This window comes from Seriola lalandi, unplaced genomic scaffold, assembly GCF_002814215.2.
Source record: "Seriola lalandi dorsalis isolate HSWRI2012SDOR001 ecotype SW California unplaced genomic scaffold, Sedor1 jcf7180002054948, whole genome shotgun sequence".
Classification (NCBI taxonomy): Eukaryota; Metazoa; Chordata; class Actinopteri; order Carangiformes; family Carangidae; genus Seriola; species Seriola lalandi.
Window position 1 is genome coordinate 1,093,325 of NW_019525499.1, and position 26,955 is coordinate 1,120,279.

The window sequence follows — 26,955 nt, forward strand, 5'->3', positions numbered from 1 at the left end:
GATAGATAGATAGATAGATAGATAGATAGATAGATAGATAGATAGATAGATAGATAGATAGATAGATAGATAGATAGATAGATAGATAGAGGCAGATAGCATCATGTTAAGACTTAGGTGTGTCCTTTTCTGTTAGAGTTTTCATTCATATAACATCAGGAGAGGCTAGGAGGAGCAGCACTTTCTCTCTCCAACATACACACACACTCATCTCACACACATACACGTGCATTTACAAACACCATCACACACATTTTCGCTGTGGAGAGCGACGGACTCTCCTCCTGGGGAAGAGATACATTTTACAGCCAAAGCTACAGACACGCACTCACTTTGTGTTTCCCTCATCGCACACACCCAGAGAAGCACGTGTGTTTCCTAGTGGACGAGCAACAGAGGGATGCGCCATGAAGGTGAGCTCACCTTACTATAAATTTGTTCAATTTTCATGTGTGTGAGTGTGTGTGTGTGTGTGTGTGTGTGTGTGTGTGTGTGAGTGTGTGTGTGTGTGTGTGTGGTGTAACTGTTACTGGGCTAGAAATATTCCAATGTACTGTGTGTACTGTATCTTGTATGCGAGTCCTTGCAGCACTGTGCACACTCACTCAGATTTGAGTATATCAAGAAGAAGGTGCTGATGCTAACTTGTGATGATGTGAATATCGCATTCAGTGGCTAACACAGTTTGCTATGACTGCTGTACACCTGATAAACATGCCCATTGGGTAACATTGCAGGCAACCAACCTGTAACGTACACTTAGTGCAGCATCGCAGCTCCTTTAGTACTTTTATGACCTGTGAGGTGCATCTCTGACACTGAGCAGAGCCAGTGAGACTTTTATGTAATGAAAGTTATGATCCTTTTTTTTTTCCTTTTCATTCAGCGCTTTATTTAGCAGTGGGAGAAAAATGGGTTCAGAGCTGCCTCTCATTTATTTATCTCTCCATTATGTGATTTGTACCTTTCTCTATAAACTCCTGGATATTTCTTATGTTATTTTGAGCTTGTAGTGTAGAAGGAGGTGGCAAGGGTGTGATAAGGTGGTTGGTTTATGTATGTGGTTCTACTGTGTTGTTTTGCTGCACCTACACAGTAAAAGTAAGGACAGTGGATATGGCTTTGATTCAAAGGGTTACTTTTTTAGGAATTTCGGAAAACAGGCGAAGTAACAGATGCCTTTTTGAATGTATGTTGGATGATGGCAGTAGCTTAATGTATTGTAGCCGTACCACTGGGGAATGTATGATGTATAAACTCAGAGATAGATTCACCTTTGAATGCCTTGGAGGAGGCGCATGGTTGAGACATGTTTTGGTGCGTAGTTCCCTTACATGAATGTTTACATGCTTCAACAGCCACAGCAGCTCAAACTGTAGTTTCATATAATGGTTATATAATTTTTGGTAGGAATTTGTATGGATTTTTTAATGCTATCATTATTTATGTATTACTCATTAGGAAGAATGCTAATGTACAGCTTATGATTACAAAGCATAACTTTCAACACTGATGTGTAATTTGTCAATAGAAAGTAATTAGAAGTAAATCAATTGATATTAGCTTGCAAACATAGTATAGTAATTTTTAAATGTTTTTGGTATTTGTTGCCTGACAACTAATGGGAAAAAAAAACAAAAAATGGAAATGCCAAAATGTGTTGGAGGTTTGAGGATTTATAATTGGACAAGTTTACTTTTCAACTGTAAAATGTCTTGCTAAGGATTTAGCTTAGTCACTGTTCTTTGAAAAAGAAATTTGAGGGATCTTCCCAAAAAATTACTGTCAGAATCCAGTGAAAAAAAATCAAATATGAGGCGGGGTATAGAAAGGTGAATTATGGGGCGTTGTGTAGCGTAGTGGTTTAAGCAAGTGCCCCATGTGTAGAGGCTACAGTCCTCGCTGCAGTCGGCCCCGGTTCGAATCCCGCATCGGACGGCCTTTCACTGTATGCCATTCCCCCTCTCTCTCTGCCTCCCCGTTTCCTTTCACTCTCCACTGTGCTGTCCATTAAAGGCATAAAAGCCCCAAAAAAAATATATATATACTTTAAGAAAGGTGAATTATGCCTGAATACAGGAGGAGAGCCAGACTAAGTTCGCCCAGTGGCACCTCACTCTGAACTGCTCAGCTCTCATTGGCTGTTTAAGAGTGAACCACTGCTCAGTGCACAACTTACTGTAATCTCTTTTTACTGTAATTTTATCCAGTGTGTGATATCAGATTATAACAGACAACTAGAAATCAGCCAGAGACCTTTACAGCTTGCTTTTGTCTTTATCATTACTCTTTCTTTCCCACCATCTTTCTCTTTGATTCCTCCTCTCTGTCTCTGTCCCTTTCTGTTTCCTGGTCCCATCAGTCTTTCAGCCTGGGTGCACAGAGCACTGCCTGACAAGTGGGCTGCTGGGTCAAACTGGGCTGTTCAAGTCTGACCTACTACACTCAGACTGTCTATCTGTGGGGAGGAGGGGAGGGGAGATAGTGATGGGAAGGGAGAGAGTTCAAAAAAAGGAGAAGTAAAGAAACAATGGGAGCTGACAAAAGAGAAGAGAAGAGAAGAGAAGAGAAGAGAAGAGAAGAGAAGAGAAGAGAGAAAAGAGAATCTTTCATAATGCTGCTCACAGACAGCATCGGTATGCTGGGTACACAGACACACTCCCACATCAGTGCACATGCACACACACACGCACAAACACACACAAACTGACCCAGAAGCCATCAGACCATGGTGCAAAGCGCCTGCAGAGACTGGAGCCCAAACACCTGAAATGGTATCCATGGCAACCAAACTACTGGCTGCTGCACGTTAGTCAAAAACAGTGGGACAGAGATCCAGAGTCAGTGCATTCACTGTGCGTGATATTTCTTCAAACACAGGTCATTCTGGCCAGACCTCAGTTCGTCAGGAGGCTTGTTTACATTGAAGCTCGGAGTAGCTGAAGTTCAGGGTTAGAGACTCGCTGCATGTACACTGCAGAGATATACTTCCTTTCAACAAGTGGTAGACCGAGCTAACACGCTGTTTAGTATTTGACAGGTATTTGAATTGTGCATGAAGAAAAGGTGAGTGCTACCTGGTGCAGATTGAGACTCCATATCTCCATGTGGCCATTTAAGCACTTTACATTCGACTAGAGAAGCAACATATTTTTTTCCACGGTTACTGTAATGTTAGTACAAAACCCAAATATTCCAGAAGAGGTTCTACACCCAAAATCTTGCCTGCCATCAGCCAATCAGCTATGCTATCTTTTGCATGTGCTGGGCTGGTTTATTTTGATTCAAATCCAGATTCAGATGCAAATTAATTTGCTTTAAATATTTTTTACTATAACGGATTCAGAGGACGGATCAGAAGTATGCGCTCTCTGAGTGCTTAATAGTACAGCTGCATTACAGCATTTAATTGAATGTTGTTTTCCGATTAATGTACATGCTGTAACGAACATGATTATGAATGCGCTGTTGTGGTCTATGATTGGAATGTGCTTATGTTAAGTACAATGCACTTTTCAAAGTGCATTATGCATTTTTTTTTTTCTGCCTGTAGACTGAGTCTAATATAATTTCCCTTCTTGATCCTGTCAGTTAAGGACAGTGATCAGGCTCCTACCGATATGCTGAGAGAAAATCTTGGCTGGCTCTCAGTGTTGTTGTACTGTGGAAGAATGTCTCACATTATCACGGAAGCTCTGCTGGAAGAAAAGAGTGAGAGAAAAAGCTAAGAAAATGTATAATGCAGTAGAAGCCTATGGAAGCTGGTTTGTGCCGTCTTGGCTGTCACTCTGACAGATGTCCGAGGTTTGACATTCTGTCAAGGTATCATTTCAGCAGTGTGATGCAGAACAGGATGATTTAGTTGTTGTGTAGCCACAGGTAAGCTATTGACAAGCTATGCAAGGGAATAATGTAAAATCCCTGGACCAAATCAAACTCTGATCTTGACCTGCACAAAAATTGATATTAGTCTGTCGTATAACCTGGAGGACTTTTTAATCCAGAAAGATAAATAGTTAGATGATAAGCCTATATGAATTAGTTTCCCTTAAGTCTGTGGTATACTACAAACATTCAAAGTTGTATAATATAACATAGAGCTGACTTCAGCCATTCCAAGCTGCCAAATCCAAAACCACAGATCGGACATGAAAGTCACATATTGGCAACCAATATGATGATATTGGTCAACTGGACCACGAACAAAAAGGTGCAGTTGAGCAGTCAACATGATGCTGATCTTGAATGGTGCAATGTAATATTTAGTAAATCCATGGAAGCGTCCTGGCACTTGCAGGCGTTAGCTGATGTACAGTTTCACAGTGCGTGGCAGTGGCATGCACTTGGATCAAAGCATCTCTCTCTCTCTCTCAATATCCCTCAATATCCTCAAAGACAATAACATTGACAGAATTCAGTCCAGTGTCAGTGTAGATCTAGACGGAGGTTATTGAGGTCTGAAAGTTCAAAGCCAGAAGAGCATGTGTCCGTGTTTCCCTCGGGAAACCCAGGAAACAAACCTGGAATCTTTTTATGCAGCTCATGTCCAAAAACAAAGATTATTTCCATCTTCTGCCTTAACAGTAAAAAAGGACATCTGTGTCTTACTGGCTCACATGCTTACACATGCACGCACGCACACATGCACGCACGCACGCACACACACACACACACACACATAATCCATCTTGCACTAATAAGGGTTTAACCAGGCAAAACAAATGACACCTCTCAGAATATTACAACATCTAAGCAGAGAAAGCACAGTTTGATTTATCAAAGCATTAATTATGTATGGACAGTTATTACACCAGATGCAGAGGAGAGGAGAGGAGAGGAGGTTTACTTTTTACTGGTCAGTGCTAAAAAGGGAATCACACTGTAATTGTTCTTTGTTTAAATGACTTGAATAATCACTTTTTACAGAGTATAACATATCTTCTAAATAAGTGTATTGAGATGCATCAGCTTGACTGTTCTGACAATAGGGTGAAGCAGATCAAATTTCCCTACAGTGATAATACATCAGTATAATTTTACAGTTTTGTAGTTTTTGTCTGTGTGACAGATGGCATGTTGTGAAACTCGGGTTGTGAATTTTTAACAGCTGTAAATTCTGCAACCTCTTGAAGTCTGGGGTGTTCACGTCTGTGTGCTTCGAATACAGGCTCTTCCTTCGCATTCATGTCTCTGATAGTTGTCACACAGTTTTATTGTACGGAACGTAGTACAACAGCGAGAGCGCTCATCTACTTCTACTCTACAATTTTCATTAACTGACACTTAAATTAACCAGAGGAGATATACATGTAGAGAGAGATTAGCAGTTTGTCAAAAAGATGTGCCATTATCTTTGAGAAAATGATTAATGGGAACAGTGGGTTTGTAAATGAAATCTTTGGGTGTATTTTAAACCTTTTACAAAACAGCTATTTCAGACTTGCAGGAAAAAAAGCACAAGTGGAACTACAGTAATAACATTAACGATGGCTCTGTTGCATTCATGTGTCATGTTATGTGACCTGCCATGCATGATAACAAGGGTCTGGTACTGGCAGAACTACATGGGATGCAGCCATTATTAAAAGACTAATTAAGAGACCCCTCAAGTCCCTGTGGAAACAAAATGTGCTAAAATGTACCTTCAGACAAGACCCAACTGATTGGCCTAATTCAGAGCGCTGAAGAGTGCAAAGTAATTTCAGACATTTACAGACTTGAAAAATGTGAAACTGTCCTCTAATGTTAATAATTATACCTGTGCTTCTCATGCCATGTTTAAATGTTGTTGATGGGATGACAACATTGATGATGATACTGATGGGTCTGCTCCGTTAGCTGCTCCAGTGTCAGTTCCCTGGTATTGTGCAGGGTGACTCATGACTTACTGAACCACTTCAATGGAACTGAGTCATTATTATAGTTACCTTCTCTGACAAATGAAAATGTCCACAGAGAGAAATGTCTAAAACCTTAGACAGCCTGGAGGATGGTTCCATTTATTTTTCCTCGTTCAAAGATTTAATGATAAGAAAAATGCTTCACTGAATTGTAGGAGGACTGTTTGGTATACTAGCTTATACTCACTTATATTACAGCGGTTAGAATCAGGATGATGCATTTGCTTATCCATTATGACAGTATAATAAATTGTTACTCATAGCAGTAGTACTGTAAAAAGATTAATTTTCACTCTTTGAATTGAGTAGTTTTCAACATGAGCTGCAATACATTTGAATATATTTGATCTTCTAATCTGTCAATCAGCTGTTCATCCTTCCTTCTATGGGTAACTTATTAAAAAAGAGAAAGGAAATTAAAAGATGTGACCTTGTCTTTGTCTCCAAGGGGCAGAGCAGTTTTACATGCTGTTAAAAATTCTACTCATATTTTCAGTAGCCACACCTGGAAGTGGCTCGGCAGTATGTGCAGGTGATTCAGGTTTATGTGTTGCAGTGTTACTATCAGTGCAGAAAACACTAATGATTTTAAAGTTAGCTCCCTGTCCTGGTGTTAACTCTGCCGCTAAACTTGCTGATGTGCCAGCTCATTATGTGAGCATCAGCAGCGCCCGTGCAAGCATGAGTGTAAGAAGGCCAGAGACACAGAAAGCTGACAGACTGTCAGGGCCATACACAATAAAATTCCTGTCATGCACTCTGCTCAAGGTAAAAAGTAGCGTCAAGCAAAAACAAATGCATCAGTGTGTAACAGTACAGACTGTTCTACAGTACAGGATAGACAAGTGTCGAGTGTGTCTTCAGTTGTTTAGTTAATTTGTGGTAACATTTTAACAAGCATTTACAGCCCTGATAGCTGCTCTTTATCTTTGCTGGTATTTGGTCACTAATTTAGACAAGTTTGAATTCTGACTTAATGATGATGTCAGATGAAAAGTTATTTCATCACAAAAGTTATTACCATTTATCCTGAGGGGAACATGAATGTGTACGTATCAAATTTCATGCCAGTCCATTGGATATTTGTTGAGATGTGTAATTCAAAACCACAAATGCCAACCTCATTGAGATGGGAACCTCATTGTGGAGGAGAAGTCACCAAAGTTGTTAGGGTTCATCCTCTGAGGACCATGAATGTCTCTACTAATTTTCATGGAAAGCGATCTAATATTTGTTGAGATACATCAGTCTGGACCAAATAGATGAAGCGATCAACCGGTCAGACAGCCAACACTTCCATCATCAGAAGAACTAAACAGTGATGATAACTTAATATCAAAAGGTCTGCTTTCTAATCTGATGCCATGACATAATCAATTGAAGAGGCATTTGGAACTTCTCCATCCCCTCATACACACACACATCCACACACACATCCACGCACAAACACTCACACAAATGTATTGTTGACAGGCAGACAGCACTACACAGACACCCAGACATATAAGCAACTCACACCAGGACCAACAACCACTCACAAGCACTGTTCCTGTCAGCTGACACATTGTCAAAGAGCTGCTGTGGGGTTTTAATTCGTGTTAGACAGACACACACTTTATTGTAATTGCATACACACAGACAAGCACCCAAAGTGCAGATGCAAGGATGCACAGACAAAGAAAAAGCTGTAAAAGCTGTAAGTTCTTCATCAAAGCTATAGGGGCTACAAGTCTCTGAAGTCATGGTGAAGAGCTGTTGCTCAGCTGTATTTTAGCTGCACTGCAGATATTGTGCCGAATCCCCTTCAGGAGAGCAGTTAATCTCTCTGTCCGTAAGGTGATAACTTTGTTCGACTATAAAAAAAAAAAAAAAAAAATTCTGACCTTGATTTAGGTGTCGTGGTCCTGAATTAAGTTTAATTGTGAAGGATGCGCATGTGTTTGTTTATGTATATTTGTGAATGCATCTGTTCGGAGAGTTTTGTTCAGCTTCCACAATCAAAAGAGTTCCTTTCAAATATAAATACAAGACATATTGTTTTGATCATTAGTTAGCCGATATCCTGTTTTTAAATCTGTTGATAATGTCTTCGCTCTGAGTCCAGTCGAATTAAATCAAACAAGAGGAAACACACAGCTGAGCCTTTATTGTCAATCGATTCATGTCTCCCTCTCTCTCTGTCTTCTTTGTTCCCTGCCATTGTGGTAATTTAGCCAAGGCCTGTGGCTTGTCAGGGGATCAAGCCCAAGCAGCTCTACTGGCAGAGCTTTAATAAAACGCTTTTGGCTCAGAAAGAATGTGTGCGCCTGAGTGTGTGTGTGTGTGTGTGTGCGCCTGAGTGTGTGTGTGTGTGTGTGTGTGTGTGTGGGGTGTGTGTGCATGGGGAGGGTACTGAGTAAACCAACCTCTGTCTATATACACCAGCTGAGCCAGTGTAATTGAACATTCTGCTGATTCCACCACAAAAACACACACACACACACACACACACACACAAAACTAATGCACAAGTGGTGAAGTGTAGCTGGTAATGTCGTGAGCAGAGGCAAAAGGATACGGTCTCTATTATAGACATGCAGAGGAGAGCAGGAAACACGGTCGGAAGTGTGGAAAAATGAAGACGTCTGTAAAAACATTTACTTTTTAGTAAGATGAGAACACTGAGGGAGCTATAGTACTGAAGTCAACAAAAAGCACATATCTCATGTATCGCTACACCAGCAGCAGCATATCGTAGGAGTGACACCATAGTTATATTATTGGTAGCTCGGAGTATCAGTTATCAGCTGCCAGCTGTTCAATACTGTATATTTGTTTTCAAATTCAGGGCAAACCTGTTTCATTTCCTCCTATCTCCTCTAACAGGCAGGATAAACACATAAAATAGAGACTACGCAGTTTGGCTTTACTTAAACTCTACCATCAACAGCACAGACTCTTGGAGGGTCAAAAGAAGCAGAGACAATAAACTCCTGACACTTAATTTCCTCAGTCTTACTGCTGAACCAGCAAAAGCTGAAAAAAGTCTTGCCCTACATATTTCTAAATACTAAAATAATAAATTCTAAAAAAGTGTCAGAGGTGATAAAATCATTTATGGATGCAGAACAGTGTGGTTCCTACACAGCCAGCAGTTTAAAGACTGGACAGAGAGGAAGGCTTGGACAGGGTTGACTGGATGGAGCGACAGGAGGTTGATTGGGTGGGTTAACAGTGGTCTCAGGTCTCATCATGGTCAGGAGGGCTCTCATGTCGTTTTAATGGGACTGTAATTGATATATTGATTTTGAGAGCCCAGCTGGGATCAATGGGCACAGCTGTTTGCAACGGAGGGAGACATGAAGAGACAGGCAGTGAGAGAGACAGAAGATGTGCATGACAGTGGCTGAGATACGGTTGTAATGGCTGTAAAATGGATAGCAATGACATGTTACTGATAATCTACGCGACACAAGTTTCAGAGTATGCACTGGAATACTAACAGGCAGAGTCTTATTTAAAAGTTTTGGTACATAACAAATGGTCATTGTTCATTGTTGACATCTTCAAGTCCTCGATGCATAGACATAAGCTGAAATAATGCAGGTGCAAAGAATTCTTGTGAAATAAATAGCCTTGCTCAGACTGTACAACCCTTTCATGGCAAAGTAAAGGTCACTCAGACTCAGTGGGGCTGTTCTGCAACAAACTATTGTAGCGCACGATGGGTAAAATGTCACCATTTGGGTTTTAAAGGTTGAGTTCACCCAAATTAGTGGTGTTGAGCCATGCAGATAGTTTCCGATTTATATGAACAGGTTTTGAGAGAACCTCCCTTCACTCCAAAATTCAGTGGAGGTGAGTGGTTTTTGTTTGTGGTGTGCAAAAGAAGAGCAACGGGTCAATGCCCTGCACATTTTAGATTTTTTGTTTGTTTGAGCTAGGCTACCCAATCCCCTCCGTTTCCTGTCTTTATGCTAAGCTAAGCTAATCAGCTACTACAGACATGGGACAGGTACTGTTCTTCTTATCTAACTAACAAGGGTATTTCCCAAAATGTTTGTGATTACATGTGATGTGATTACATCATAAAATAACCAATAATACCTGTAATATAGCATAATACAACATTCTATTAGGAAAGGTGTGCTTTACTTCCATGGGTGTTTAATACTAAAGTGATTATTGGAGTGGAAGAGCATAAGGAAACACATAATACCTTAGCAGGCAGTGAAAGAGATCAAATAAGATCAGGGGGGCAAAGGGTCAAAGTACTGTATGTGATAAACAGTACAGTTGTGCAATAGTCTGCTTTGTGAGAAATTGGGTCATGGCAACAAGAGTGAGGACCTAAATATAGAAACAGAGACTCAACTGGTAGAGTAACAGGATGTTTACAAAGTTCAGATATCAAATAAACAGGCAGTGGGCAAGCAGTCACACCAGACAAACAATTTACAGGAAGCATGTCAGCAACATGCCGAAGTTAGCTTCCTGTCCTGGTGTTAACTGAACTACTGGATGAGCTGCTGTGCCAGCTCCTCACTGTGAGCATCAGCATCCCTGGTGACACAGAAAGCTGACGGACTGTCAAGGCCATAGACACAATAAAATTCCTGTCATGCACTCCACTCGAGGTGAACTGTAGCAGCAGGCAATAGCAAAGGTATTAGTGTCTAACAGGACAGACTGTTCTACAATGAAGGGTAGACAAGTGCCAAATATCTCTTCAGTAATGGTAACAGATTAAGAGGCTACAGCCATGCCAACTGCTCCATGGGGCTGTACTAAAACGAGGTGGTGCTTTGAGCTAAATGCTAACATCAGCATGCTAACATGCTCACATGACAATATTAGCATGCTGATATTTAGCAGGTATGTTTACCATAGTGTAGCATGATAGCATGTAAACATTAACTACACTGCTGTCAGTGTTAAAAGGTGTTCAACTGTGTTATCATTTTGTAGCCATCTTTTTGCATAAGGTGATAAGCCTATTGTCCACTACAGCTTAAACTGCAGCCTCCAAGCTTGAATCAACAGCTCTTAAACAAAAACTGAACACTGAAACCTCCGTGAAGGAGGATTTAATCCAGAACTTAACTGCATTCGTTCTAGCTAGGTGTTCCTAATAAACTGACAGCTTAGTGTATAATTGCACTGGAATGCCAACACCAACATATCTACTACCAAACCAACAAAGGATTCACCCTCTAGAGAGCAGGTATTCAGGACACAAGCATGTGGGAAGAGTTCAAATGTTGCACAGCAGCTCAGGACAGACTATTACAGCTGATAAATGGCTGACATCAAGTGTGACTCTAGAAGTAGAATGATAAATGTTATCTTAGTTTTCTCTATCCACTTTAACACTGTTGTTGTTTTCATTGTGAAAGTCTCAGGGCCGCTTTCTATACAGGATCCCACAAAAATACTGCAGTATTTTACTCAAAATTCAACTTTGCCCCCTGCTTTTAAATCATTTCAACTCAGGTTCTTACATAAAAACACACTCAAAATGCACACTTTGGCCCAAAAGTGAACACACACACACATAAACACTGAATTGCCCACTCTGTGTCTTTAACTGTCAGAAAGGTGAGAACACATAAATTCACACTCACTGAAACCCTGCGTGGCCGTAATTCTTTCTTCTCAGAGGATCTAAGAATCAATAGGAGTCTGGATTTCACAGCAGCACACTACACGTTCTGCCTATAACTTTAAATTCATCAACTTGTCATGCTTTGATCCTTTCTTTGTGAATCACTTCTTCCCGTCTCACACACACAAATACTTGTAGCATTTTTGGAGCGTATGTCCTCCTTTGCAGGTCAGCGCTGACATTTATCTTCAGAGGTGAACACTGACATTTCTCTGTTAAGTCAGTTATTGAAAAGGTCAGGCAAAAGGTCAACAGTGAGGGAGGGACAGAGCGAATGTTAGTAGTTGGTAGTTAGTGGTAGTTAGTAGTCCCTGTATGCGGTACAGCCATTTCATTAACAAAAGCTAAAAAAAGAAAAGAAAAAAGAAAAAAGCCAAACGAGAACTCATCTGTGGTACAAAATGTGTGATTTATATCGTGTCAGTTTTTGTACTTTAGTTGAATTATTTGACACATGAAGATAGATGAAAGCTGTAAGTAGGTCATCCCTAAGTTTCTAAATCACTTATCACACCCATTGAACAACCCTTAATCAATCCTGATTGGCTGGGACACATGTATCCTTGTCCAACCAGAGGCTGTAGATGCATTGTCACTTGATCACAGAAACCAAAAGGTGCATCAGTCACAGTCCCTCTTGTCAGTCCTTCAGACATCAATAACTCTCTGGTCCAAACTGACTGTCAGTGAGGATACATTCTGCGACCAGTGTGTTGCAATTGAAATCATAAATTACAGTTTTCATTGCTACAGAGCGTTTTTCTGCACGAACAGCACACATAAGTTTTACAGCATCTGCATCCCGGCCTCCCTTGTCAAAACATGACATAGTGGATTAAACTGGATGATGTATAATTTCAGCAAGCCTCTGAACAATCCAATGTGATAACCTTCAGTGCCGACGAGTCCCCAAGTGGGAATCAGGGAATAGATCCAGGGATGAAGTGTGCGGATAGAGAGATGGACTGAACAGATTGCGAGATGGGAGCACAGCTCACAGCTGAGCAGGGAATGATGAGTTTTTGGTTTTTTTTAAAGAGTGTAGGTGTGAGAGTTCATCAGATTGTCAGAGTAAATCTGGGGGAGATTGGAGCTGCTGGGACTGTTTAGCTCCAAGTCGATCGTCCCCAGACTGCCTTTAGGAGTGATGGATGTCCTTGCCTTCAGCTTTTACAGAGGAATAGAGTCTCTAATTGGCACAGAAGCAATTCAATTTAGAACAACTTTATTTATCAGCCTCAGAGGCAGAGGAACATAAGAATAAAGCAGGTTCATACTGTGCAAAAAGTCATTTTATTTACAAAGTCGTTTGTCACATAAATTAAATCGAGGGACACAAAACAGATGTATACAGCATGAAATATGACAGTGTCAACTCCAAGAAATAGGATAAGTGTGTGTGCGTGTGCGTGTGTGTGTGTGTAGATGAGAAGTTGAGAGTTACAGCGTGTTAACTGTGCTGAAGTGACACAGTATGTGATTAGAAATTCTTCCCTAATTGCTTTTAATAAAAGCTGTTTCAAGCTCACTTATTACTGTAAAGCTGCTCTCATCAGTATTTTTATATTAACAATGGCTACGACTTTGTGTAATGTGAAAAGAGTTGCTCATAGTGATGATCCCACAGAGAATTATCACCCAACTCCACATTTCCCTGCAGGCAGTTGTTTCAGTGAGTTACAGTTCGTTGTTAAACTGTCAGGCCCGCAGCTGCAGCTTTACCGTCTTGGTTCACTCTCACCACTCTCACAGCGTTTGGTTTCAGTCACAGCATGTCACAACTGCTGTAGCAGCACAGATAGAATGGACCCAAATACGAACAGCTTCAATACTTTGATAGTGAAATTCAGGCTAACAGGAAGACAAGATGATCAAGCTGGCAGGTGAGAACACAGGTATAGGCAGAGGGACAGGAAAATACACAAAGTTAACACAAGGAAAAGTAAGCATGAAGCGTGGGTCAAAGTGGCAGGTACAGTATCTATACTGACTGGGGGTGATGATAAAAAAAGGAACACGTGTGTGAATGTGCGGGGAGTATGTGGGGAAGGAGAGAGGAAAGAAAAATCCGGGGACATATGGTAAGCAGAGGGCTGGGGAGATGAAGGGACAGACATGGCCAGGGAAAAGGGAGCGGGGGGGCTGCAGAACCGGGGATGAGGGGGAACTGAGGAGCAGATCGTGACACAGCAGGCAGCTGTTTTGATCAAGAAGACTTTAAAAGCACTACTTGCTCAGCACTAAACTGCACATTAACAGAGTTAGCAACCAGCTGGTGACCAGAGTCTAGCATTTAACAGCTAAAGAACCACATTTTTCCCTCAGCACATAGTGGAAACCAAAACAGAGCTACAAGGAGAAGGAATATTGGACTGAAATTCAGGAGGACATTCTAATGTTGCCTAAAATGTTTGCCCAAATAATGTTGACATCAGTTTTATAAGCTTGTTGTTGGAATCAGGCAATGCAAGTTGAAGGATCAGGTATTGTTATGCGATTGCAGTGCCACAGGACAAAAGTTTTCTCCTTGGACATTCAACCGTCAAGTGATCTGCTGATAGAGAAAACACAGCGCACAAATCAGGAATTCATCTCTGTGGTTAACGCCCGCAAAGAGCAGCAGCCGAGTGTACAGCATTGTAGAGAGTGATGAATGCAAAGAGGTACTACAGAGATGAGATTGCATTCAGATTTATAACTGTACTTTCATTTTTTTTCATCATTATATGCCACAGAGGAAAGAAGAACATTTGCAGATTGAACAGAAGAAGAAGAAAAAATGCTGTTTTGTCTAGAATTAGTAGAAATGTTGTGATGTTTGTCTCAATCACAGAATCGTGTCAGTTAGAGTAACATACTGTCTGGCTTTAAAGATCCTATCTGACACGTTTCAGGATCTGAGATGGTTTGTGTCTTTACTGTGAGGAGGAATTTTGTGACCCTGTTGTTTTAGCTGAAGGGTATTAAAGTAAAGCGTGCGATGTGTTGGCTCTTTCAGTATTCCAGATCACACCCTCGTCCTGTGTGTGTACCCGTCTTAAAGATGGATGATGTTCCTGCTGTATTGGTTGGAACCAATAATGTCATATGTTTTCAGACTCAAAGTGTAAAAGACAGAAGCTGGCGTTAAGCCAAGCACCGCTTCTGTTAGCAAAAGCTTTTAAACACACATGGCTGTGCACAGGCAGACAGGCAGACTCTGCAGCAAAGTGAATAATGGTGTAAGTCTATATACATTTACTAAAGGACTTTATCGAGAAAGTCAGTCAGCAGACAATGTATAGAAAATCTATAGGGGAAAATAAGATGATTCATTACACAAGTCTTGTCCATAATAAAAATCCCATCACCCACTTTTATGACCAGCAGCAGTCGGCCATCTGGACCCTTGGGTGCATCACAATGTATTTTTAATCACATCTGAGCTTGTAAGATCAGAAAACTGACACAGTGTATAATTAACATAAAGCAAAGCAGAGCAATAAAAAAGGTAAAATGAAGGGACATGTGAAAACTTATGAATAATAAATAAGTGGCAGAGCATAACAAAAGCAGAAGCCTCCAGACAGGGCATGATGGGGGAACTGGAAGGTGTGATGAGTTTAAAAATGAAATGAATCATATGTTGTGGCCTTCACAATCCCTACATCTCGACCCAGCTGAGCACCTATGGAAGACTGTGGACCTCTGTGTTCAACAGCACTTTCCAGCAGCATTTTTGCAGCAGGATCAATACTCGTCCCTGCAGTGGAGTTCAGGGACTTGGATGAAAAGTAGCATTGATGCGAGTGGTGGTCCAACACTTTACTGAGATGGGTTTTCCTTTAATTTGTCACACAGTTGACGCATTAAGTGAAGCATAGTTAAATATGGCCACCAAGAAACTGCTTAGTAACCGTGGTTCTATACCTTTGAATAACTGCCCATTTCGGATTTGTTCAGCAGCTGAAACGAGACACGACCTAGGACCAGTTCCATAGTTAGATAGAAATACTCTGGTGACATTGTAAAAAGTAAATATAAAGTATGTTACATGTTGTTGGTTAAATAAATTAAGGCTATAGGTTTCTAGTAACAGCTCCTGTTCCACAGTCATCAACACAATAGTGAGCAGATCCATGAATGTGCAAGACTTGACAGAGCTGTCAAACAGACTGATAATGGAAAATCTTCAAAGACATGGAGCTCTGGGCTTCCAGCCATTACAACCCAAGCGCCAAGAATCTGGTCATCCATTCCTTCCTTTAATCTGACCATTGGCGTCAAGCTGAGATGATCACTACTGCCTCAAATTAACCAGAGATGGAAAAAGGGCCTTTGGCCAACCAGCTACTGCGTTCTGTAATTCAGTGTCAACTAGGTTTTCTTTGTTGTCTTGAAGACATTTCCTACTGATCCAAATATTTCATCCTCAGTTGTTGTTCATGCTAAACTCTCATCAGGGCTTGATGCATGTCCAGTTGACCTTTGTCTTACTGCCTTGGATGACTGATAATTTTCATAAACATTGAACTCTTTCTCTGTTAAGGTGAGCCCTACTATTATGAAGTCACATCCTGATAAAGCTGCTGTGACTGTGCTTGAGTTAAGGGCAGAGTGACTGCTCATCCGGCTGGCAGAACACTTGAAGCCCTGGTTTCACTCAGGAGACTCCAACAGACACCGAGATGAACTAAGAGCTCACTGTCTCTCTGGAGAGGAGCACTCAGTGTCACTTTCTATAAGGCAGGAGGAAGCAGTGGCTGAAAAGTGACAAAGCAATGACAACAGGAATGCAATAGCATACTGCCATTTCTTAGTATTTCTTAGTAGTTTTGGGTGCATTAAGGGACTTATATGCTCCACATATTTTTGGTGCTAAATGTCATCTCTACAGCTGTCAGTGATGACGCAGCATGATGATGATTTGTAGTCTTCAAAATTTTTATTTACTGCGCACTATTAAGTAAACTTGTGTAAACGAGTACCCATCACATAGGGAGTTGTGAATGAGTGAACAAGGGGATGATTTCGGACACGACACCTATCTACTGGCTGTACGGACATTAGTTCTTGACCAACCGGCTGTATTTGCCTGACATTTCCCTCATTCAGATTCGCTGAAGCTGAAATGTTTCAACTCAAATCTCCACAGCATAAACCCATCTCTCCATTGATGTTATGCAATCGCACCACTTCTAAAAATTTTTGTCAACAAGATAGTTTCAGTACTTTTACCTATGCAAAACATATCTATGATAATAGTCTGCAACACCGTTCATATGATTGTTTGGTGTAAACTCAACATGCACCAGCTTTGCTATAGTTCTTGATCCTCATGTGAACTTGCAGTGAAGCCACAAGCGCAATGACACAAACAAGCTAAGAATGGCCATTTTTCAAACACTGTGCACGTAAAAAAAAAGATCACGCACACACAAATTCAGAAATGCGTTTTCTACTGTGCACCAATGTCATTACAAAGTCCCTTGTCAGTCTGTGTTGCTTTCTGCGTCCATCACCTGTGTGCATACTCAGCATTTCACAATCAGAGTGACTGATATGTTCTCTCCTGTCTTTTGCTCGGTCTTTCATTTTAAAGTCCTGCATCTTGTATACATGTAAACACTTTGGCTAAACACTGAAAGCTCAGAGTCAATATCCTTTAACACCCATTCAACCTCCTTCATTTCAGTTTTGATTAATTTCTCTGAGCCCATCATCTCCCCACAGCCTTGGGTAAAACCTCGACTTCACCTTGATCACAGCCAGTAAAAAAGGACTTATGACACTTATGCCACCAGATGAAAGAGACAACTCTCTTTCAACCCATCCAGGTCTAAATCTACACAGCCATCTTTGAATCAAGCATCTAATCATCCAGCATCTCTTCATGTACAGACCACACTGCAGCACAAACAGGGCTGATAATATAAAGGAGTAAATAATTGGTTTAGGATTAAAACCTCTCAAAATCTCTCCACCAAAGTGGTTACTTGAAAAAAACCTGAGCCTGGACAGCCCAGTTTATCACTTCAATAGAGATCAGATGAGGATCTACCACTTGCATTAAATAGACTACAGTCAGAGAATCCAAAATTTTAGCAGCAGGGGGCAAATAAGTTGAGCTAATGCACTGACCTTTCACTTTTGATTGAAAAGGACTTACATGCCTCTGTTATAACCAGCAGCTTTTTGGAGCCTGCATTTGAGGAGACGCTTCTGAAGCAGCTTCCATCTAAACCTCAACATTCAGCAGTGGTGGCTGATCCTTTCATTGGGCACGAGGTTAAAACATTTCTAACTAAACCCACAAAACATCTGTAGTGATGTATGATAAAAGGAAAAGTCCGCTAAATATAAGGCTACAGCCACCAGTCAGGTAGTTTGTCTCTGTCCGATGTAGCTAAACATGTCTGAAGCTCACTGATTAACATGTTACATCTCAACCAAGAGAAAGTCCAGCACATAACAGCCAGTAAAGGCTCACGTAGGCTGAGCTGGCTGCTTCCCCTGGCTTCCACTCTTTTTGCTAAGCTAAGCTAACCTCCTCCTGGCTATAGGCTAATAATTGGGTATATGAGTGATATCAATCTTCTCATCCAACTCGCTGCCAGAAAGCAAACAAGCCATTTCCCAAATTGTCGTTTGCTTTAGGCAGGACATGCCGGTCATCACCCGCAGATAAACAACTGAACAGGAACATTATCACTCTGCTGAAGGTATACTCTGTTTTCATTTGTGATACTTGGAATGATAAAGATAGAGTCAATACACTGAAAAGAGAAGAAACAGAGAAACAGGGACAGAAATAGAAGAGATAGGACACAGACAGTAAACATTATGAACTACATCTCAACTCAATACAGAGAGCTAAGGAGAGATGGCAAGTGAGAGCAACCAGACAGTTTATTGGAAATGAAGTGTATTCCAAGCATCAAAACACACACACACACACACACACACACACACACACACACACACACACACACACACACACACACACACACACACACACACAAAAGAAACTTGCCTCCTCAGCACTTAGACAGCATGACAGCACCCTGCCTGATATTGCTCTTTTACTGTCACTCATTCCACACCTCTGGCATTCAAAAAGCTCTGTACATAAATAACCTGGATGCAGGGACACACAAACACTTAGAGCTACTGAATGGCTTCATCGTACCGTGTGTATAGATATAAATACTGGAAGCTCATAGCAGCCATGTTCGGAAAACACAGTGTTATAGCAACTTGGTTATTATTGCAGCTATTTTATCTTTATTAAACATTTAATGTCCCGTGAGACAGAGACATGGTAGACAAACCCGGGATGTACCACTTCACTGATTGATTTCAACCAATCAGTGGTGATGAATTCTGTTGCGATGCCAGTGGCCTTGGACTCGGGGATAGGGAGCTCAGCTCTGGATGTTGTAGCTCGTTTTTACTGGTGAGGAGATAAAATTCAATTTGAAGCTACTGTCACAAAAACACATAAATCCATTCTCTATACGTCACGAGCCAGCAGTGTAAAAACAATCACACTGAAGCGTTATAAAAATGTATCTTTTCCTTTCCCGCATTATAATGCTAAACCAGTTTTCAATTTTCTTTTTTTTTTTTTTTAAATGTTCCTGCATTTATCTACTTTGCTGCATTGTTCATTGTATCCAGATTCACTTGACTTTGTCATTTAATATTCATTTATCTCCACGGAGTGTTGCTTGAATGTGACAAATTAGTTGATGGTGTGTGGAGGAGACAGTGTTCAGCAGCTGTGTGAACATCATACATCACTTGAAAGTACACAAACGCTACAGTCTTAATCCACAGATAAACACAACCTTATGCAGTGCAGTCTCCAGATAATAAGTGAAAATAACACTTCACTGGAAGCTTACAAGGCACCTATATCTCCAAGAACGACTCAGCACATTTAACATCTGCACACCCTCTGTTCAACCACTCGACCGCTCTCCTGTCTGTTGTATCGAGCTGCATGTCAGAGTCCCACTTTTTCCCTAAAGATGATTACAATTCACCAAAACAGGAAACACACTAGATTTTTATCAGCTGTGCAAGTTTCAATTGAAGTAAATGGGGAAAAAAAATGATAAGTAAGACCTGACAGATCGTACCAGTGTGGGCTGCTTGTGTTTTCTCCCAGTTTCCCATGAGATTGTTGATTGTGAAGACAATCTGTAACAAGTTAAAAAAAGACCACTGTGACTCTGCTATATATTACAAAGTAAATGAAAGAATATCATATGGCCTGATCATATATGATAGATACATTTGTCTTGTGCTAGCTGTGGTGATGCTGTCAACAGAAATCCAAAGCTACAATCAAAAGAATTATAGATCAAAACTGAAAATATAAGTTTCTACAGGGGGACTCCTGCTTAAATCCAGCTTCTTGGTCTCATCTAAACACAAATAAAGCAGCCTGATATGGGTTAATCATTGTTTTGCACCTTATGAGTAAAACCTGTCAGTAGGTTTTCTGTTATCTTTTAAAAAGGAAATGTGGGGGAAGAAATACAACAAGAGTCCAAAGCCAGAATCGCACACAAAATATTGCAGTACATAACATACAGCACATAGTGGCACCTCATTACAGCTGCATCCTCATCAGAAATGCACAGTATCTTGCAGCTTTATTGCACTGAGTTTGTGTTAGATTCACTCTTGGTAGAGATCTCAGCATCTCTGTCCTTTGTAAGATAAAAGTTCCTCTGTGTGGTTGTTGAACGATGCAAAACAGACAAGTTGATAAAGAAGCCGTTGTTCTTTGATACTGAGTGACTGACATTACAATCTGGCATCTACTGATGTCCTGGAAAGTTGGAAGGTTTCCTGCAACAAAAAAAAAAGAAAAGGTGATTGTATTGTGCTAGACGTATCTTACAGTGACATTACATCATCAATGTTTGCTTCACATCCATACTCTATAGTCAGTTCAGGCTCACATGGCTTCACCTCCTGCTTAGCTGCATTCATGAAAAACACACACACACACACACACACACACACACACACTAACGCTTCGCCAAACATACTGAGAAGCTAGTCTTCAGTAAATGTTAATTTAACAGTGCACATATTTAACTTCAAAATCAGGTTGTTTTCATTCGTTTGTCTATTTGTAGGACGTGAAATAACCTACAGTGTCCTTCTCTGTCACAGCATGACAACGCTGAGGTTTTCAAACCCCCTGTCTTTCTGTAACACATTTATCACCTTCACACGACTAAATTCATCAACAATTCATGAAGTGTTTTCATACCCAACACCAAGGTGAGGAAAAGTTTAAAAAGAAAACTGTCACACTCCTCATTGTCATACTGTCCACACATATACATACATGTCTGTGCCAGAGTGCAACTGATACTGTGTATGTATTGTGTGCATACTATCACTATTTGCACATCAGGCTTCCAGCAGCTGTGTGAAACATCTCCTCCAACACGATGAGCCAAAAACAGGATGTGTGTTTTTCCCCCCACTCAGGACACTTTGTGCATCGCAAATGTGATTAAACAGCAGGTGGATGCAGCAAAGAGAGGAAACGCTAATTGAGAGATTGATGGAAAGGTAACATTACCCAGCAGAGGTTTGCCAGTATCTCACACTGAAAAACAAAGAGACTAGTGATCTGCGGACAGCTGGTTGTTTTTATAATTAAAGTAATATTTTTTACAATTGTTTTTATAATGACAGGTGTTAAAGTGGCTCTTTTAACTTAATTATTAAGGTTGCACCTGATTGGATTAAACTGTGGCAACATTCAACAAAACAGCAATCAATTCATTCCCCATTATATGATTCAGAAAATGTATGTTTATAAATAAATACGTTTATTTTCTTTTGTCTGTAATTCTTTAGCTTTGCTCAGTGCACAATCTTAGACAGAGTGCTTTTAGTAGAATGCCTCATGGTTTGGAGTGTTTATTTATTTTTAAAAAGTTTTGGATATCAGGCTGTTTATATTTTGGATTGGTTCTACCTCAGTCACCATGGAAATCATCTGTATACATTCAACAGTATAGTCCGACCTGCATGAAGAGGACCTTCACCTGCAGGAATCAAACTACACAGTGACAGTCAAACGGTGAGAACTTAAGAAGCTTTCTTTACACTCATAGTCTAGCTAGCTGCTCAGTTTAGAAGAGCGTTTGGTAAAAAGTAGAAGTAGTTCACTTGGAGTTTGGATTTTTAGACTGAAAAAATGTGTTTCATTTATTTAGCAATTAGTGAAATTAACTGATTTGCAAGTTTATTCTCTAAATAATTGCAGCTGCTCCTGTTGTTGAAAGACAAGAGGTGCTTGCTGCTGTATTTTTGCAGTTATTGCTCAAGTTATTACTCTTTTGCTGTGTGGCTTTCCCCTGTCTTATTGATATTATTTCCATGGCAGAGTTGATGGAAGAATATCTGGTAGAGAAAAAGGAAAGCACCAGCAGAAACATGAGCTCCCTGACAGAGGTAAGTTGAAATAAGATTGTCATGTTAAAACTTGAGAAAAACCCCCATGAATCCAACCCAGAGACAACAAAGGGTTCAGCAGATAAACACTCTTCATGTAATTAGATTAGATTAGATTAACTTTATTTATCCCACAACTGGGAAATTCATTTACCACAGCAGAAAATAAACATCTATAGAATAAACATCGGAAATGACTAACATTAATCTCTAGGCGACATTATCCAATTCATTTCTATGTTCATATGATATAAATATTAGCCTGCTCATTCTGATGTTTTTATTTAGACCGTTTTTTTCCCAATATTTTTCCTTGAAATGTGACAATATTCAGCTCAGAAATTTGCCATTTTGGAGGCGTTGCCTTTGATAAATGATTTTCTCCCTTTTGTCACAGGACTGGTAACAAGTTCCCCAAAGTAATGATAAAATATTTTGTTTGACGCTTCCAAAATGAAACATGAGATTTTTCTGACTTCTATCATCAGGACAATGTTGTTATTCAGTGCTCTCCAAAAGCTTCACAAATGACTGCTGCAAAAATTGTTTAGTGTATAGGTCTTCTTTGTCGTTTGAACAAACAAGTGATGCTGCTGCTTTCAAGTGCTTTTTCTGCACTTCCTCCATGTGTCCAGATGTGAACAAACTAGGTGTTCAGATCATGTATAAATGAATCTTAACACTGCTCTGACCAAATCAATAGCTTTTGGCATTGGAGCTTCCCTCACTTGGAAAACCATCATAACCTGATAACTCTGATTTCTGAGCTATTGACCTTGTGCAGAGCTTGTATGGACTCATTTTGTTCTGAACTGAATGTACCAGACAAACCAGCAACAGACTGAAGGACAGTCATAATCCACACTGAACATTGCTGTGGTATGAACAGCGATGCGTTCACTTGCTGTTGTACATACTGAGGTGTTATTGAATCTGCATTTTGAAATTAACTAATGAAACGATTCAAATCAGCAAATATATTCGTAATTCGCACATTAGAATAAACTGGATTTTAAGCAGTCACTACAGTGATTCATTGAACCACAGTATTGCAACCATCATCATTTACAATAATAAGCATTAGTGAGAACCACCACTTAATATCCTCTTACACATCTCTCTGTTTATCTGTACATTTTTGTTTTAGAAACATAAATACCAAAACCAAGCTGGACCTGTAGATGAGGAGAGCTTCAGTCGAGGACATGAGTATCAGCAACAGTGTGTCCACACAGTAGAGAAACCACACCTCTGTGGTCAGTGCGGGAAGAGTTTCACAAGCTCATCACATTTGAAGATTCATCAGCGCATCCACACTGGGGAGAGGCCGTATGTTTGTGCGCAGTGTGGGAAGAGTTTCACTGTTCAACAGAATCTCACACAACATCTGCGTATTCATACTGGAGAAAGGCCGTATGTTTGTGAGCAGTGTGGGAAGAGTTTCACTGTTCAACAGAATCTCAGAAAACATCAGCGCATCCACACCGGAGAAAAGCCGTACGTTTGTGACCTCTGTGGGAAGAGTTTCTCTGTTCGAAGCAGTCTCACACAACATCAGCGCATTCATACAGGAGAGAGACCATATGTGTGTGACCACTGTGGGAGGAGTTTCTCTGTTCGAGACGGTCTCAAAAAACATCAGCACATCCACACCGGAGAAAAGCCGTACGTTTGTGACCAGTGTGGGAAGAGATTCACTGTTCGAAGCAGTCTCACACAACATCAGCGCATTCATACAGGAGAGAGACCATATGTCTGTGACCACTGTGGGAAGAGTTTCCTACAATCATCGCATTTGAAGATTCATCAGCGCATCCACACCGGAGAAAGGCCCTACATCTGTGACCACTGTGGGAAGAGTTACACTGGTCAAAGCAGTCTCACAAAACACCAGCGCATCCACATTAGGGAAAAGCCACATGTCTGTGACCAGAGTGGGAAGAGTTTTGCTCATGCATTGAGTTTAAGCCAACCTCAGCATCTCCCTACTCTTTCGATACTTGAACGATTTGAAAAAAAGGGGCTGTTGGATCATATTTAATTTGTGAAACCAGTTTGAATAAAAATTTTTATGCATGCAACCGAAGGTGTCAGATTTTATTATTGTTTTAGGTATTTCCAGATAGTTACTCTCCACCAATATTGGAAATATCTAAGTACATTTACTCAAGAGCAGTACTCAAGTGCAATTTTGAGGTATTTCCGTTTTATGCTACTTTATGCTTCTATCCCATTTCATTCCAGAAGAAAATATTGTTTTATGTTTAAAACTGTTTCTGATGACTAAACTTCTCAGGGTTTTATTTAAAATAACTGGTTTGGGTCCATAGAGATAGAAATAATCCATAATTTACAAAGACAGTAAAATATAATTTTTTTTAAATATATTTATAAAAAAATGAACAAAACACTGGACTAAAACACCCTGTAGTTTGATAATCCAGTGAAAACATGTTGAAGAGCACCAGTTTCCCAAGTGCTTCACATAAAAATAAAAAAAATAGACATAAAATTTACATGAACTAAATAAAAACATTCATGTAAAAATGAGATGGAAAATAAAACCCACTTGCTAATAATACTAAGATAAAATGCATTGATTAATAACAAAATAGAAATTGAAGAAATAGAACTAGATTAAAATATAGTTAAAATTACAACACAAAGCATAAAATCAAGCAAGATAACAGCATTTTAAAAGAAGTGCAGCGGTGCATTAGTGCAGAGCAAAGTGCAAAGGAGAATTTCAGGCCTGTATCAGGAAGGTGAACAGATACTTTATTGGCTTTTGTTAAAATTATTTAGCGAGCTGGCCGCACTAATATCTATAGGTAGTGTGTTACATTGCTTTGGCAACATGCATTGTGCTCTCTGACGATGTCACCAAGTGGCAGCATGTACAGTGAGAATGGTAATAGACCAAGACAGTTCCCTTGATCAACCCCATAGCAGATCTCAGACACATGATCTCCAAGACAGACATTAAACTTTCTCCCTTCGATGAACGTTTTGAACCAGTTTAACGCAACTTTTCCAGATGATTGATTAGGATATCAAGATCTAAGAGGTGTAAGAGGATAAGAGTTGGATATCGGCCAATACTTACACAACCACTGGATGCAGACTCAGTATGCAGGACTCACAGAGGAAGATCAGAGGTTGGGCCTTTAATACAAGCAGGGTAGGTACACAGGTAGACAGACAGGTCAGACAAACAAAGGTAAGACTAAACTCGAGGTCACAGAAGAAACTGGTCAAAACACCAGAGGCTAAACACGAAGAGATTGCTACAGAGAACGAAGACAGGAAGCATGCAGACAAAATACACTAGTAGAGGGGAAGACACTGGGACACAGGTGCAACACATTAGGGGCGGGGTCGACAATCACAGGAGTGGGAAACACACAACGGCAGGAAGTGTAAACTAAAACAAGAGGGGAAGGTTAGACACACCAAAATAAAACAGGAAGTGAAAAATAAACTTGAAGAATAGAGTTATTTTTCTGTCAAGCAATGTCAAACACCTGCTAAAAAATGCTGTAGGTACAGGGTCAATACATGAGTTGGAGGAGCTACAGTAAGTCTTGCAAAGCTCAGTTAATGTACAACAGGAGAATTTTCCCATGATTACATCTTTTTTTACAGGGTTAACTGAGATCATCAGCGTTTACATCAGCAGTAATCCTGGTAAAACCCATCCTGCCACCAGGCTTGAGGTGATCTTGTGTTGTATACCCGTCCTCTTTGCATTCACACAACATCTGCAGCACTCTAACCACTCATTAGACAAATTACATCCCGGGATGTTGTTGATAGTTCACCCAAATTTCTTTTGCACTGTTGGTGTGGCGTAAACTTCTCTTTCCCTCTGAGCAGCATGGCTCCTTGTTCTCACCATGCCTTGACAAAGGGGAAACGCTCATAAGAGGATAATTGGGCCTCTGACACTTTTGTCAGGCTCTAATGTGGAGAAACTCATTCTGTTTCTCTGTAGGTGCACTTTAAAATTTCATTTAATGCGCTGCCAAAGCCACAGGGGCCATATGACTTATGTTCATAAACCGTCAGCTCGCTGTGATGTTTGGAGTGTCCGTCTGCTTTGCTTCACCAACTATAAGTTGATATAGCGGCACAAAAACACTGAGACATTAGAAAAATAGAGCCCAATATAGACAATAACCACACTGACTGTTCTCAAACTCTGTGAAGTACATTTTCTATCTCACTTGTAGATGAGCAGAATGTGCCAGTCCTTCAGCATAGCAAAGAGCAGAGTTTAAACAACTGAGAGGTTTGGCAGAGAGCTGCAGAGAGAAGGGCAGACAGCCTCTGTTTTAAACCTCTCCCTCTGATCTGAGGATATTTAAACATCCAGCCTCCATGGCCTGGCCTTCACCTCTGTCTGTCATGTTTATGTGCAAGCAGAAAGACAGTAGCAGTGAGTGTGCATTTGTTTTTTTGTGTGTGTGAGAGTCTGGCATGGTGCCATCCACCTTGCACAGTCTTTTTTAGATGGACTCTGGAGAGCTTTTTAAAACAGCTGGTGAGCAGTCTCTCTAAATTATGTTATTTATGACTCTTCCTTTGCAAGTCACTCAAGACTAGCTTTGCTTCTGGTAGAAAATTGGAATTTTCTAACATGCGCCACTGTAATTAATTGTCTTTTAAAAGCACTGACACAGGAAAAAAATAAAGTTTGTAGACGTTAGTTTAGAAAAAGAGTCAAGTGGGATTCAGATGTTTTATTTAGTTATTGTTTTGGTGATGATACTGAGTAACTGTCGCAGTGCTCAGTTAGCAGTGAGGCAACAATATGCCAAGGCTATGCAGCAGTGTTTTGCCACAGATTTGCATTGTTAAAGGGTCAGTTCACCCAAATTACAGACAGACACATACACTCTGTAGGATCAAGATTTCCATCACAACCTATGTACAATTGAG

At 40.4% G+C, this 26,955-nt stretch overlaps 1 protein-coding gene and 1 pseudogene across 2 annotated transcripts in view; both read left to right on the top strand.

The window, feature by feature from the left end:
* Positions 1–83: 83 nt before the first annotated feature.
* Positions 84–26,955, top strand: part of LOC111645314 (inactive phospholipase D5-like) — a 48,733-nt pseudogene continuing 21,861 nt past the window's right edge. Inside the window, exon 1 of the transcript XR_015436312.1 lies at positions 84–413. The product of XR_015436312.1 is annotated as an inactive phospholipase D5-like (transcript). The remainder of the gene's footprint in view (positions 414–26,955) is intronic.
* LOC111645277 (uncharacterized) lies at positions 21,940–26,302 on the top strand. The gene is made up of 4 exons (XM_087170446.1): positions 21,940–22,014; positions 23,162–23,555; positions 23,637–23,864; positions 26,247–26,302. The coding sequence occupies exons 1-4, from the start codon at positions 21,940–21,942 to the stop codon at positions 26,300–26,302; spliced, it is 753 nt and encodes a 250-aa protein (XP_087026572.1).

What these genes read in the sequence shown, in the direction of transcription:
- LOC111645277 (XM_087170446.1), top strand. Translation starts at nt 21,940, where the DNA reads ATGGCAGAGTTGATGGAAGAATATCTGGTAGAGAAAAAGGAAAGCACC. An exon ending in ACATGAGCTCCCTGACAGAG is followed by an intron (nt 22,015 to 23,161) that starts GTAAGTTGAAAT and finishes TTTTTGTTTTAG; the next exon opens with AAACATAAATACCAAAACCA. An exon ending in GAGTTTCTCTGTTCGAAGCA is followed by an intron (nt 23,556 to 23,636) that starts GTCTCACACAAC and finishes TCTCTGTTCGAG; the next exon opens with ACGGTCTCAAAAAACATCAG.